At 39.0% G+C, this 16255-nt stretch overlaps 1 protein-coding gene across 12 annotated transcripts in view; it reads left to right on the plus strand.

The window, feature by feature from the left end:
* The window catches only part of LOC127574754 (DNA (cytosine-5)-methyltransferase 3A-like), a 416558-nt gene that overhangs the window by 339459 nt on the left and 60844 nt on the right, over window positions 1-16255 (plus strand). For all 12 annotated transcript variants that reach the window (XM_052024036.1, XM_052024037.1, XM_052024038.1 and 9 more), the window contains 2 exons: window positions 2814-2997; window positions 4933-5017. In XM_052024036.1, coding sequence (XP_051879996.1) covers window positions 2814-2997; window positions 4933-5017 — 269 coding nt within the window. The remainder of the gene's footprint in view (window positions 1-2813; window positions 2998-4932; window positions 5018-16255) is intronic.

The raw sequence follows: 16255 nt of genomic DNA on the forward strand, positions 1-16255 counted from the left end.
AGCTACCCATGCTAATCCCATACTCCAGCATGAGCTCAGAGGCCCTCCAGATCACAACTCTTCAAGTATGCATCCGAGCACTATTTAAATGTGGTGAGGTTTTCTGCCTCTGCCACTCTCTCAGCCAGTGAGTTCTACACCCTTACAACCCTCTGGGTGAAACAATGTTTTGGTCATTTCCCTTCTAATCCATCTGTAGATAATTTTAAATCCATGCCTTCTGTTTTTTGACCCCCTCTACCAAGGAAAATAGAGCCTTCCTATTTGCACTGTCGAAGCCCATCATAAATGTACACACCTCAGTTAAGTCCCTCCTCAGCCTCCTCTGTCCCAAAGAAAACAATGACAGTTTGTCCAATCTTTCCTCATGCCCATGGCTTTGCAGTTTGAGGAAATATCAGGGGTACTGAAATGGTAGTTTGTGTTAATCTTCACAGTGGAAGACAGCAGTAACATGCTAGAAATTCAAGAGAGTCAGGGGGCAGAGGTGAGTGTAGTGGCCATTAGTAAAGAGAAGCTGCTTGGGAAGTTGAAAGGCTTGAAGGTGAATAAGTCACCTGGACCAGATGGACTACACCCCAGAATCCTGACAGACGTAGCTGAGAGATTGTGGAGGCATTAGTAGTGATCTTTCAAGAATCACTTGAGTCAAAGAGGGTCGCAGAGGACTAGAAGATCGGAAATATAATACCCCGTTTAAGAAATGAGTGAGGCAAAAGATAGGAAATTATAGGCCAGTTAGCCTGACCTTGGTGATTGATAAGATTTTAGAGTCCATTATTAAGGATGAAATTTTGGACTACTTGGAAGTACATGATAAAGGAGTGCAAAGTCAGCATGGTTTCATTCAGGGGAGATCTTGTTTGACAAATATGTTCGAATTCTTTGAGGAGGTACAAGCAGGTTAGACAAAGGAGAGTCAGTGGATGTTATTTACTTGCATTTTCAGAAGGCCTTTGGCAAGGTATTGCACATGAGGCTGCTAAACAAAACAAGAGTCCATGGTGTTAGAGACAAGGTACTAGCTTGGATAGAAGATTGGTTGGCAGAAGTCAGAGAGTGGGGATAAAGGGGTTCTTTTCAGGATGGCTGCTGGTGACTAGTGGAGTTTTGCAGGGGTCAGTGCTGGGACCGCAACTTTTCACTTGATACTTTAACGATCTGGATGAAGGAACTGATGGCATTGTGGCCAAGTTTGCAGATGATAAAAAGATAGGTGGAGGAACAGGTAGTGTTGCAGAGGCAGGGAATCTGTAGAAGGACTTAGACAGGTTAGGAGAATGGGCAAAGAAGAGGCAGATAGAATACAGTGTTGGGAAGTCTGAGGTTATGCACTTTGGTAGGAAGAATAAAGGTGCAGACTATTTTCTAAATGGAGAGAGAATTCAGAAATCGGAGATGCAAAGGATTTGGGAGTCCTAGTTCAGGATTCCCTTAAGTCTAACTTGCAGGTTGAATTAGTAGTAAGGAAGGCAAATATAATGCTAGCACTCATTTCAAGAGCACTAGAGTATAAAAGCAAGGATATAATGCTGAGGCTTTATAAGGCGTTGGTCAGAACACATTTGGGATATTGTAAGCAATTTTGGGGCCCGTATCTAAGGAAGGATGTGCTGGCCCTAGCGAGGGTCCAGAGGAGGTTCACAAGAATGATCCTGGGAATGAAAGACTTAACATATGAGGAGCGTTTGATGGCTCTGGGTCTGTACTCGATACGTTAAGAAGGATGAGGGGGGATCTCATTGAATAGTGAACACTGAAAGGCCTGGATAGAGTGGACATGGAGAGGAGGTTTCCATTAGTAGGAGAGGCTAGGATCTGAGGGCATAGCCTCAGAATAAAAGGATGTTCCTTTAGAAATGAGATGAGGTGGAATTTTTTCAGCCAGAGAATGGTGAATCTGTTGAATTCATTGCCACAGAGGGCTGTGGAGGCCAAGTCATTGTGTGTGCATAAGGAAGAGATTGATAGGTTTTTGATTGGTAAAGGGGTTAAGGGTTATGGGGAGAAGGTGGGAAAATGGGATTGAGAAAAAAAATTCAGCCATGATTGACTGGCAAAGCAGGCTTGAAGGGCCGAATGGCCTAGTTCTGCTCCTATATATTATGGTTTCCTGAATCACAGAGATTGGATTTTAATGTTTCTTAAGGCAACAAAGGAAAGACTTTTTTTAAGCAATAGATGTCTCAAAGTGGAGAATATTTTTGGTGACACCCGATATAACATTTGAGGAAAAAAGTAGTGCCCATTTAATTCACCAACAATGTATGAAATCCAGCTTCCAGCCAATAATTGTTGCCTTGCCCCGTTATGATGCTGCAGGCTCAGCCGTGAGTTTTGGTTGAATGTTACTGGGAACGCTCTATATTACAGAAACCAAGCCAGGAAAATATGATATTTTCAAAATGAGGTGAGAGCAGCAAGTAAAAGTGGAATCTGTCACAGAGGAAAATTCAACCCACTGGCTTCTGATGGTGGTTTAATTTCTCTGTTAAAAAGTAGCAGAGAAATTTACGTTGTGTATTTGTGTGATTACAGCACTCAGTACTTTGCAGACTATCATTCATTAATTTCTGTCCAGAATATTTGCTAAGAGTAATACTTTTCAAGAATCAAACCTTGACATTTGGAATTGCCACATCTACAGTTTATTGTTTCAATTGTTTTGGGCTTGTTCTTAAATAACTCAGAAATTCATTGGAAGTTTTAGCTGAAAGTCCTGGCATTGGAAGTTTCTTCACCCACCATAGCTGTGGGGTCCAGTAATCTGAGCCCTTCTTGTGGTGATGATGCCCGTTTTCTGTTGCACGTAGATGCTTCTGTGTGGAATGTGTAGACCTACTGGTTGGACCAGGTGCTGCACAGGCAGCAATTAAAGAAGACCCCTGGAACTGTTACATGTGCAATCACAAAGAAATATTTGGACTGCTAAGACGGAGGGAGGATTGGCCAATTCGGCTCCAACAGTTTTTTGCTAATAACCACGACCAGGAATTTGTAAGTATTCTTTTATATGCTTTCTTGAGACTCTACCAACATGTCTTATAACTGAGGTGTTTAAGATGTTTGAAGTATGGGATGGGGTATAAAAAAGATATGGTTTCTCATTGAGGCATCTAGGATGGGGTCAGGGCATTCAGGAATGATATCAGGAGACCTCTTCACCCAAAAACTGTGGGAATCTGAAACTCCCTCCACCAAAGGAATTTCCATAATTGCACACATAAAAACAGGGACAACTTGTTTTTGTTTGTTGAGGTATTAATGATAACAGAACAAAGGTGTGTAATTACTAAGAAGCAGAAAAAGAAAGGAGGAGTTGTTTTAGTGAGTTTTGTCCCATGTGTTTCAATGATAAGGTTATCATAGTTGAATAAATTGGTAGTTTGTGCAAGTTGTAATATGTGGTTATTAAGATTGCAGCATTCTACATAACCTTCCTTTTATGATATGCTCCTTTCAAGTTGCAAAGTGTGAGAGACAACAGTGAGCATATTATCATTAAGGTGCCACCAAAAGCGTGAAAATAAATATTTATCATACTTAACTTATGTAAAGGCACAGAAGTAAAGAAGGTTGGGATTTAGAGAGACAGATAAAAGCAGAAAAAATGCTAAAAAATCAGGATTTACATCAGCAAATATGAAATCTCATATCTTCAGATTTCAATTATTATTGGTGATTTCAAAACATTATTTGTGTGTTTGTTTCCTTTACGTCTCTCTCCCTTTTGATATCTTTATTCCCTTCCATTATTTTCTTTCTGCACTTGACTGGACACTAAATTAAGTATTCCAGCTGACACCTCATGGTTCAGGCTCTGCTGGCCTTTATCATTTCTTCAGTCTGCTTGATTAAGGCGATTTGCAGTAGCTTTTTCTATTCACACAAGTCCAAGATGCTTTGTAGTCAATTATCTGGATAATTCAATTATCTGGGTATTTCGCAAATGGAGAATTTTCAGTGCCGAAGCTTAAATTGCAAATCTAATGAATGACTTGCATTGATTGTTGGCCACTCAGATCAAAATCCAAGCCATCAAGTTTCAGAAGTGTGTCATCAGATTATTATTTAGTCTTTGAACTATCATTAGCAGGATGGGCTTGATGTGCGAAGCCTTCTTTCATTGGAAATGTTTTAATTTGAAATAAGATATAATTTAGTTTATCCAAATGCTGAAAGGAACAGGTTGTATTCGGATGAAATGTCTTTTTAAGTTACTTGTGAGAAGACTTGGAATCAATAAGCAGAAAGATAGGTTATATGCCACAGAGTATTCATTCTCACAGAAGTAAATCAGGCACCTAATGTGGACTTCCAGAATGTGTGGTAGGATTTGATTTCTTCAGGTCTGAAAAAGTTCTCTAAAGCTTAAGATATCCTGAGTTAATTACACATGCTGCAGTTTCCTGGACTTAATTAATTGGTTTTGCAAAATGAAGAAGAAATATTCAGTATCTTTTTTGCCGAAGTCTTTTCCTCTCATATCTGGTGATTGTGGGTGGGATTCTCCTACCATAAGACCTTTTCCCAACTAGGTGTCTGAATGAGACAAGCTGAACTTTCTGGTTTCATCTGTTCCTATCTAATTTTCTTGATTTATATTAAAATTAATTAAACGGTATATCACAGATATCAGCTGAAATCCACTGATCATGACATGATTGATGTGATGCATGTCTCCTTTTCTCTGACATGTATTTGCTACCTGAGCACACTTGATCGCTATAGAGGTGCATTGTCCACCATACCTGTCTGTGCTAATTTGTACACAGATATAATAAAGAAAGAATGCCAGTTGGTTGCATTACACAAGGAAATTAACACATCCAAGGGAGATCCACTAGCATAATCTTGTGGGTTAGTGGATTTTTCTGAAGTACTTTGCAGGATTCTACAATTCTATGAAAATTTATTTCTTTAAATTTTCAGGACCCACCAAAGTTGTATGCACCCATTGCTGCCGAAAAGAGAAAACCTGTCCGAGTACTGTCACTTTTTGATGGCATTGCCACAGGTACTGTATACAGTAAACTGAACATGGTTGAATTTTAAAGATAATCTTTGATAAGTAATGACCTTTTACTCTTGTCTGACCTCCATTTCTGCAAGATATTTATAATGCATATAACTTCCAACCTTTCCATTTAAAAGGTTTCAAGTTTCTACATAAAGGAATCTAAAATTGTTACAGTAGGAATAGCTGTTTTACTTCTCCTACTTGGCAACTTAAATAGATAAATTCTACAACTTGCCCTCATTCACTTGCTGGACTTGTTCAGTTGCTTTCCTTCAGCATCAATTTAATCTCCTCAATAGTCATGAAATTATTGAATGAGGTAGTTAGCAGTTAACATGACATTTTCTCTTTATTAAGCTGAATTAATTTGGAAAGCCCATTGAATCTGAATATTAAATGAGATTAGCCAAGAGAAGAATGACTGCAGCAATTCTCACATCACAATTTGTTAATTTTGTCCACCATACCTTTGGACTGAAATAGCATATGAAGAAGTGAATTTCTAATCAAACAAAAACATAGACAGCCCAAAATTGCCCCGCCTTGAAAAATTACTCCATTGAAAACAGTGCTTTCTCAGTGGATGCCAGCTTGGCTTACATCCTGAAGTCTCAAGGGTTTGATAGATGCAATTGGATAGACTGACCTGCCTTGATATACAGTATGTTTAAGACAAGCTAAATGGCCTCACTATTTTGTAACTACTTTTATTTTAATTAATACCTTCATACAATGGGCCATATTCTATTGTATGTATGAGTTCAGTGGCAAATGTAGGTAGTTCTCCTGGCAAATGTACTTTCTTTTAAACTTTGTTGAACATGTGAGCAGATATCAGAACAAGGCAAGCTGGATATCTGAGACTTGAGTCAACAGGGATGGTGATTGCATATCTCCTTAATCAATCAGATAGAAGGCTTATGAAATGAACAGTCCAAGGACAAAAAGGAGGCATAATTTAGAGTGAATTAATTGAGCTCCAAATCAATATTGAGCAAGAATTCAAAAAAAGGGAAAGCTAATCTAGAAAAATAAGCAAATCAAAATGGAAGAGTAAAAAGTCTAGGTATATTTTGTTCTTAAAATTGCTAATAGTTAATACCTAAAGGAATAAGAATCCACTCCTGTAATATTTAAGTTTTAGTGTTCAAAAAGTTGACTGTCAACAACTACACCAACGATATCATTAAAAGAGTACAGACTGAAACAGACAAGCTAAAACCCTTGACAAGTTTAGTTCCTACCTACACCATAAATATAAACTTAATGTCATTCAGTACAATTCAATGGTGAAGCAGACACAGAGATGACATTTTTATGAAGCTTACAATAGAGCAGTGTATCCTGCACATTAGATTTTGGATTTCATTATTTAAGTGCCATTTGTCCTCACCAGAAGCTGTAGCTTTTAGGCATAAATTACTTCAAGTGCCATTATCCTCAGAATTATTTTGACAGCCATTTGAGGTAACTAAAATAACAAGGTTCTTTATAATTTCTTATTGTTCATCAATATTTACTCGTGCATCCAGAACCACAGTTTCACCTGAGGAAAAGATGTATAAAAGTGCTTGTTAACAGCCATGCAGGTCATTTTCATAAAAGTTGCATGTCCATTGGTCAGGTATCATTTTCTAATTGCTTGCCTGAAACAGTAGTCTGTTCCACCAAGACTGGCCTTTTTAAAGATTTAGATTCTCCTCATTGGTTAAGAACTCAGTTACTTGAGTCACATTTTTAATTGCATTTTGCTCATCATCTTCTTTCTAATGTTTTTGCCTCAACTCACCAGGCAATTTATATTTGGCATAGTTTCTTACTTTTCATTTGTCTAAGTCTCGTTGCCGCTATTGAATAAGGCTCATCACTGACTGGCTAAGAAAAAATTTGAGATTTGATTTTGCAACAATAGAATGTTAAGTGCATCACTTATGAATTAAAAGATGGTTGCCAGTACTGCCAGGACAATTTCTCCGATATATGAACAAACTGTCCATACTCACCCTGCTGACTACTTTTTATGTACTCATTCCATCCAATAAAAGAGGATGATTTCTTCAGGTTTGACTCAAAACTATGTGGGTGGTTAATATTATGGATATAATTAACTCATAATTAACTAACTGCATTTTGACAGATCAGCTTTCTAGGTATTTTGTGTGTCCACTTCCAAGGATGGAACAAAATAACAGTCAAAGTATCTTTATTTAGCTCATAGATGTACAGTTGTTTACAGAAACATAATAATCTTCACCTAATTTAAACCATTATTTAACATTTTAATTCTAACAATATCAGAATATTTCTTACATTGGTCAGATACCTTAGTTGTGAGTTTAGAAATTCTTAGACATGATCCACTTGATTCATTAGTCTAAAAAGATTCAATAACTTTGCAAATATATTGGGAAATAATGGATTTCTTTTTGTTCAACTTTAAATATTTTACTCAGTGCTCTGGAATCCTTTTCAGCTTTTTCAGGTGGTTCTACTTAGTCTTTTCATTCACTTGAACATGATTGAAATTGCAAATTAGCTTGTCGATTCCATGCACAATCTGAGGCATTGTCCTTTTCAAAATGGCAATGTTCTTCTCCCCAGGTTAAACTCTCATATATAGAATCATAGAAATGTACAACACAGAAATGAACCCTTATGGTCCAGTTCTACTATGCCAAACACGATACCTATCTATGCTAATCCCAGTTGCCCACATGAGGCCCATATCCCTCTGCTTCTTTGCTATCCAAGTACCTGTCCAAATGATTTTTAAACGTTGTAGTTGTATCAAGCTCTACCACTTCCTCTGGCAGTTTGTTCCAAATATTCACCACCCTCTGTGAGGAAAAACTTACCCCTCAGATCTCCTTCAACTTTCTCCCTTCTCACCATAAACATATGCCCTCTAGTTCGAGACTCCTCTGCTCTGGGATAAAGATTCTGCCTAACTATCCTATCTATGCCCCTCATAATTTTGTAAACCCTGATAATGTCAGCCCTCACTCTCCTAGATTCCAGTGAGAATCTGTCAGATTCTCTCTGGAATTGTGAGAACCTGTCCAATCTCTCCTTATAACTGCAGCCCTCCACCTCAGGCAACATCCTGTTGAATTTCTGCACTGTCTCTATTGCTACCACACCGTTCCTGTGATGTGGCAACCAGAACTGTACACAATGCTCTAAGGGTGGTCTAATCAATGATTTTACCAATACAACATGACGTCCCAACTCTTATTTTCAATGCCTCTGCCTATGAAGGCAAGCATGCCAAATGTCTTTTTCACTACCCTACCCAACTTTGTCACCACTTTCTTAGAGCTATGGATTTGCATCCCAAGAGCTCTCTTTGTTCCTCAACACTCCCAAGGTCCCTGCAATTTACTCTGTATATTCAAACAAAATCTAACCTCCCAAAATGCATTACCATGCACTTCTCTGGATTAAATTCCATCTGCCACTGCTCCGTCCAGCTTTCCAGATGATCTGTGTCCCCCCTGTGTCTTTAAACAACCTTATTCGTTATCTACGACACCACTGATTTTGGTGTCATCTGCAAACTTACTAATCATACCCCCTACACTCTCATCCAAGTCACTTAGACATATTACAAACAACAAAGGTCCCAGCACCTATCACTGTGGTCCACCACTTGTAACAGATTTTCAGTAAGAAAAACACCCATCCACCACTACTCTTTGCCTCCTCTCACCCAGCCAATTTTAGATCAAGTTCACCTTGGATCTCTTGTGCCTTATTCTTCTGACCAGTGGACCTTGTGGGACCTTATCAAAAGCCTTACTAAAGTCCATATAGACTACACAACTACCATGCCTTCTTCAATCTCCTTGGTTACTTCCTCAAAAAAAACTCGATTAGATTTGAAACATGATCTCCCCCACACAAAACCATGCTGATTCCTGATCAGTCCCTGCCCTTTCAAGTGAACATAAATCCTGTCCCTCAGAATCTTCTCCACAACTTCCCTACCACTAATGTAAGTTTCACCAGCCTGCAGTTTGCACATTTATCCCTACTGCCCTTTTTGAACAAGGGTACAACATTAGCTTTCTTTCAGTCTTCTGATACTTCACCTGTGGCTAACAAAGATGCAAAAATCTCTGTCAGAGCCTCAGCAATCTCCTCCCTTGCGTCCATCAACATCCAGGGATTGATCCCATCCATCCATGAGGATTTATTCACCCCAATGTGCTGCAATATTTCCAGCACTTCTTCCTTCCAGTTACAGATGTGCTCCAGAATATGAGCATACTGCTCCCTTAACTCTCCACACTATGTGTCCTTCTCCCTGGGAAATACTAATGAGAAGTATTAACATAGGATCTCGCTCACATCCCCTGGCTCTGTGCATAGATTACTGGTCTGGTCCTTAGCTACCCTCTTGCTTCTAATATACTTATAAAAGATTTTAGGATTCTCCTAGATCCTATTTGCCAAGGTCATTTCCTGGTTCATTTTTGCCCGCCTCATTCTTCCTTAATTTTTCTCCTATATCCCCAATAAACCTCAAGTGACTCGTTTGATAACAATTTACGATACCTGACATATGCTTCCTTCTTTTCCCTGATCACACCTTCAATATCCTTCATTAACCAGGGTTTTCTGAACTAATTTTTGTTGCCTCTTACACTTACAGGGCATAATGGCGCTGAACTATTTTGCTTTTAAATGCCCCCCCCCACCGACCGCCCCCCCCCCCACAGCAGCTGCTGCCAATCTACCTCTCCCTGGCCCTGCTTTACATTGTCAAAATCCACCTTTCCCCAGTTTAGAGCCCTGCCCCGAGGACCAACTTTATCTTTTTCTGTGACCACCTTGAAGCTTACCGAACTATGGTCACTGTTCCCAAGGGTTTCCTCCATAGACAATTCAATCACTTGTCGGTCCTCATTCCCTAAGAAAAGGTTGAGTACAACCCCCATCAGCTGGAGTCTCTACGTAGTGCTTCAGAAAATCCATTTGGATGTATTTTACAAATTCCTCTCCATGCAAGCACCTTGCACTAAGGCAATCCCATTGTAATACTGGGAAAGTTAAAATCCCCTACAGATGCAACCCAATTGCTTTTACATCCTTCTGCAATCTGCGGACGAATCTGTTCTTTTAATACCCACTGACTGTTGGGAGGCCTATTGTATCACCCAATCAAGGTGATCACCGCTTTCTTATTCCTAAGTTCTGTCCATATAGCCTCAGTGGCCGATCCATGTAGGATGTCCTCCCTGAGTACTGCCGAAATGCTCTCCCTGATCAACAATGCAACACCTCCTCCTCTTTCTCAACACCCTCTGTCTCTCCTATACCCCAGAATACTGAGCTGCCAGTCCAGCTCTTCTTTCAACCACATTTTCATGATTGCAACAATATCATAATCCCATGTGCTGATCCACGCTCGCGGCTCAGCTGTCTGATCTGTGAGGCTCCTTGCATTAAAGTAAATGCAGTTAAGCTTACTGGTCCTCTCATGCTTCCCTTCCTGTCTCTGCATACTCTTCCCATTTGACTTGCCAGTTCTGTTTGCTGCATATGTCAACCTCTCTTCCTGCTGCACTCTCATTCTGGGTCCTAGCCCCGTGACTCACTAGTTTAAACCCTCCCGAGTAGCACTAGCAAACCTCCCTGCTAGGATATTGGTTCCCCCTCCAGTTCAAGTGCAACCATTCCTCCTTGTACAGATCCCCCCCCCCCCACCCCTCCACAGAAGAGATGCCAGTGATCCAAAAACCTGAAGCCCTCTCTCCTGCACCAGCTCTGCAGCCACATATTCATTTGTCCTATCTTCCTACTTCCACCCTCACTAGCAAATGGCACAGGAAATAATCCTGAGATTACAACTTTCTCCCTAACTCCCTCAGCTCCCTTTGCAGTACCTCATCTCTCTTTACCCATGCTGAACTATGACCTCCAGCTCTTCACCCTCCCCTTTCAGAATGTTCTACATCCACTCAGAAACATTATTGACTCTGGCACCAGGGAGTCAACCCACCATCCTGGAGGTGTGCTCGTGGCCACAGAAACACCTGCCTGTCTCCCTGACTATTGAGTCCCCTATCACTTTGCTTATCCAGACTTTGTACTTCCCTGCTGTACAGTAGAGCCAGTTACAGTGCCACAAATTTGGCTACTGTTGCTTTCCTCTGAAATCCTCCTCCCACCCCCCCCCCCACCCCCAACGAACAGTGTGCAAAGAGGTATGCCTGTTAGCGAGGGGAATAGCCACAGGGGACCCCCACACTTCCTATCCTGGCAGTCATCCATCTATCTTGCTGAACCTGCAGTGTAAGCACTTTCCTGTAACTCCTATCTATGACACCTTCTGATCCTGTATTAGTATTGGTTTATTATTGTCACTTGTACTGAGGTACCGTGAAAAACTTGTCTTGCATACCGTTTGTACAGATCAATTCATTACAACAGTGTATTGAGGTAGTACAGGGTAAAAACAATAACAGGATACAGAGTAAAGTGTCACAGCTACAGGGAAGAGCATTGCAGGTAGACAAATAAGGTGCAAGGTCAAACAAGGTAGATTGTGAGGTCAAGAGTCCATCTCATCATATAAGGGAACCGTTCAATAGTCTTATCACCATAGGATAGAAGCTGTCCTTGAGCCTAGTGGTACGTGCCCTCAGGCTCCTGTATTTTCTATCTGATGGGAGAGGAGAGAAGAGAGAATAACCTGGGTGGGTGGGGTCTTTGATTATTCTGGCTGCTTCACCAAGGCAGCGAGAGGTATGGATAGAGTCCGTGGAGGGGAGGCTGGTTTCCGTGATGTGCTGGGCTGTGTCCACAACTCTCTGCAGTGTATCCTCCTCAATGAGTCCAGCTGCCACTCCATCCAATCCATACAATCTGAGAGGAGCTGCAACTGGACATATTTAGTGCAAATGTAGTCAACAGGGTCACTTGACTTCTCCCTGATCACCCACATTTCACAGGAGGAGCAGGCCATTCCACTGACTGCCATTTTTACCTCTTAAGTTACTACTGGGTTTAAAAGAAAAGGAAAGACCTTGCCTTGACTTACCTTGTCACTGCTCAGCCTTCTCACCGAAGCCTCCCTCATCAAAGCCTCTGCACTTTGACATCAAGCTCAGCACTTTGACCTCAAAATAGCCTTCCTTAAAAATGTCTGCTCCTGCAAGAGCTTGCCTCCCTTTTATATGCTATTCCTTGATGCTCGGCCTGCCTGTCAAAAAAAAATCACTTTGCCTTACCTTTCACCATCTTTTTAAACTCCTTCAACAAATTATGGCCCTTGTTTGGCAGACAAAATCTATGTGTGTTGACTTAGGTAAGAATGTACATCCATGAATACAGGTGAACAGTTACTCTGGTCCTCATAATTTCCCTCACACTATTTAATTTAGTCGGACTTGCAAAGGATATTGACAATTCATTGCATTTTATTTGGTATGTATGAAGTTTTCTATCACAGTTTTAAGAATTAAAACTTAATATCATTGGCAGGCAAATTGGAGGCATTGTGAATAAATGCACTAATTTTTGCACCTCACTAATCCTTGCTTCCATTAAATGAACCTATGTATTGGAAGTTATTTTTTCATAGTTTCAAGGCCAAAGAATTTTTACCATGAATCTTTTAGACTTAGATTCAATCCATTTAAACACGACCATACCCTTATAAGCTGTTCTAACTCCTGCACATAACACTCAATTAATTAGGGACCACACTTATTATGTTTCCCCAACCTATTTCTTCCAAAGAAAGAAGGATTCTCACCTTTCACTATTAGCAATTCATGTGATAAGGTCTGATTTTTATATTCCCTGTTAACAGTTTGCAGCTTTTGTTTTAAGTGACAATATTCTGAATTATGCCAGGTGCAAGAGGGTTGGGGAATACTCACACTATCAGGAATATTTTACTTTTTAGAATGCTGGTAGTGTCTAGAATGAAAAAAAATGAACTAAGATAACAAACTACTGGAGGAACTCAGCAAGTCGAGCAGCATCTATTGGGGAAAGGAATTGTCATTGTTTTGGCAAGTTGCTCCAGAAATTTGTTTTTTGCTCCAGATTCTAACATCTGCAGTATCTTGTGTCTCCATTGAAGTAAAATAATTTGTATTTCCTTTTTTTAAAAACAAGAGTTTGAAATATGCACATAATCTAAGTTATTACTGAAGATTGTAAATTGCTGAGATCTCAGTACTAGTGAGATATTCCTTGGGGAGCATATGTACCAAATAACTTATTTATTCCTGAGCTAATTAATAATAACCTGAAATTTCTCAACAAAACACAGAAAAATGAAGTGGAAGGAGTATGTGCTGATCTCTTAGTTTATCTCCATGAACCCTTGATTTCTGTAATGTTCTTTTGTGTGGCACTTGTGAAAATCCAAATATACTATATCTACTGAAACTGTTTCATCTAACATAGTGGTTACATCCTCAAAAAGTTTATTATATATATAAATCATAAACCAATGTTGGCCCTCCCTGAACAATATAATTCTTCCAAGCTTCTAAAGTTACCAGTTTCTAAACCATATTTTCCAGCCTTTTCCTCACAACTAATGGAAGGCTATCGAGATTTGGATATCTTTCCCTTTCCCTCTTATTGAATACTAGTGTTACATTAGCTATCTTCCAATCCACTAAAATAGTGCCAGAATTTTAGTAGGCCGTCCATTGTTTCTGCAGCCATTTGTTTTAGAACAGCTAGGTGTCAATTTCAGGGGAATGTTTCAGAATTTCATCCAATTGTTCTAATTCCTTATTAACATAAATTATTTTAAGTTCCCTAGTTCATTAGACTTCTAATTTCCCACCTTTTTCTCTGTTTTTGTTGAAATGCCTAATAAATACAGATTAAAAAATAATTGAAGTCTCAGCCATTTCCTTATTTCTTTATGTTTTCATATGTTTATCTACCATCACATCTTTTTATCTATTGTCCTTTCCTTTTTATTTAATTAGCTATACTTACGTTTAAGGCTCTGGTTTTATTTTAAATAATATCACTCTTAAACACAACCTAAATGTTGTAATGTAATAATACTCACATTTCCTTGCAAATCCCTCACAATGAGATTACTAATTATCTCTTAAGATCAACAATAGACTGTACCCTGTTTCCTGGTCTGTTTCATAATATAGTTCTAGGACTCTGTGTTGAAAACATACATTCAAGTCCTATTGCAGCGTACATTTGCCAGTTTAAATTTCCATATCTATGTGTATATTGAAGGCTCCGACAATAATTATCTTTTCACAAGCTCCACTTACTTATTGATTAATTCAACAATATAGCTACTATAACGTGACCTGTAAATTACTCCCATTAGTGTTTTCTGCACTGCGTTATTTATTACTTCCATCCACATTGATTCTTGTTCTTGATTTTCTGAACCATGATGCTTCTCACTGCTGCCCTTATTATCAGGCAACCATTCTCATCCCCCATCCAATAACCCATCTGCTGTTAAATGTAAAAATCTATAAGTCCCATTTTGACCTGTGGCCTTCTATTTTGTGAAAGATATAAATCTGGATGAAATATTGAAATGCCTATTCAGAGGAGGAGCTATCATGGAGAGCTGGAATGTGTTGGTTTTCAGTAAATTATCCTTTTCTATCCTATTAAAAAATTGAACAATATTTTCTGTAGGATTTAGTCAAGTTTGATCAATGAATTGATAACCTATTTCACCAATACAAACAATGGGAATTTGAATTAACATACCACCTTTAATTGAGCATATTGAAACATTTTACTATGTTAAAAGCATTATATAAAACACATTAATACTATCCAGTGCTGATTGACATCCCAGAGAACTTACCAGAGATGCAAACAAAGAAAAATGAATGCCAGATATAAGAGATGTAACAGCTGTTCGAAGGATCCAGCTTGAAAGAGGTTTTTAACAGGATAGAAGGAAATTGGAAAGACAGAGCTGTTAATGGAGAATATTCTAGAGTAAAGACTAGGCAGCTGAAGAACAGCAGTCAAAAGTGCAAGAGCAAAAATTTGCAAATACTGGAAATCTGAAATAAGAGCTTGCATTCTTAAATTGTTCAAGATTTCAGCAGGTCAGTCTCCATTTGTGGAAAGACAAACATGGTTAAAGCAAGCAAAATTTCTAAATATGTTGATGATTAGAACAGATCTCATCATTTATTTAGTTTGGAAGTCCAGTGATTTTTCAGGTACTGCATTATTACTTGCTCTCTGCTTAAAGCAATCACATGCTTAACTTCAGGTTGACTTTACATTACAGGGTATAACACACCATCCTCCATTTTAAGTATTCCAATGAAAGCTCAGCATTTTAAACAGAATCTCAGTATTTTCCAATGAGTGCTCAAATATAGTGCAATGGAGTAACAATGCCACAGAACACTCTTACCACTGTGAGAAAAACATAAGAATTATGGACTAATAAGTTAATTATGATCTTTCTCAAAAATGACAGAAGCCTAAAACCTCTTAATCCATTAGTGCAGTCAAACTTAAAATTAGCCAGTGTGAAAGCTAGCTGAAGGAAAGGTTGCTAATGTTGAGAAGTAATCATGGTGCAAGTCACAGAATATCTTTTAAAAAATGACCACACATCAAATACTCAATGTCCAGTCATTATGCTTTTAGTACAAAGCAGAAAATACCACTATGCAAAAAAAATCAAGCATAATAATCAATATTAATTTGAGAATATTCTGCAACATCTACATAGTTAATACCTAGAGTCCTACATGTAGTTCTAGTCACCACACCTGAGACTGGATATATTGTGATCAGGACTGTCAATGAATCACAATTAATGTGTATGTCCCCATCACATGCTGAATTACGCTAAAGCACAAGCTTTGGCAGCATTTATACAAACCTTGAGAGACACTTTGCTCCCACAGTGCCCGGTCCCCCCCCCAGCTCATGCAGATCTGCTCATTCGTCAGCAGCTGGAAAACAAAAGGAGGGAGCAGATGATTACAACAGCACTAGCAGCAAGTGCAGTCACCTGCTGCAGTGATTCACTCAGACCAGCTATACAAGGTGACTATTCAGTCCAACCTTGCTCACTTTAAAAATGTTGAAAGTAAAGTATGAGACAATAAAATATTTGCTGGAAATAGTATTTGCAATCTGGACTGTTGCAAATCATTATGATGAGGCCCTGTTTGTCTCCCACACTGTAAAACTATCAAAATATTCTGTCATTGTTTAAGTGTGATCAAAATGCTGCTTAGT

This window comes from Pristis pectinata, chromosome 10 (assembly GCF_009764475.1).
Source record: "Pristis pectinata isolate sPriPec2 chromosome 10, sPriPec2.1.pri, whole genome shotgun sequence".
NCBI lineage: Eukaryota > Metazoa > Chordata > Chondrichthyes > Rhinopristiformes > Pristidae > Pristis > Pristis pectinata.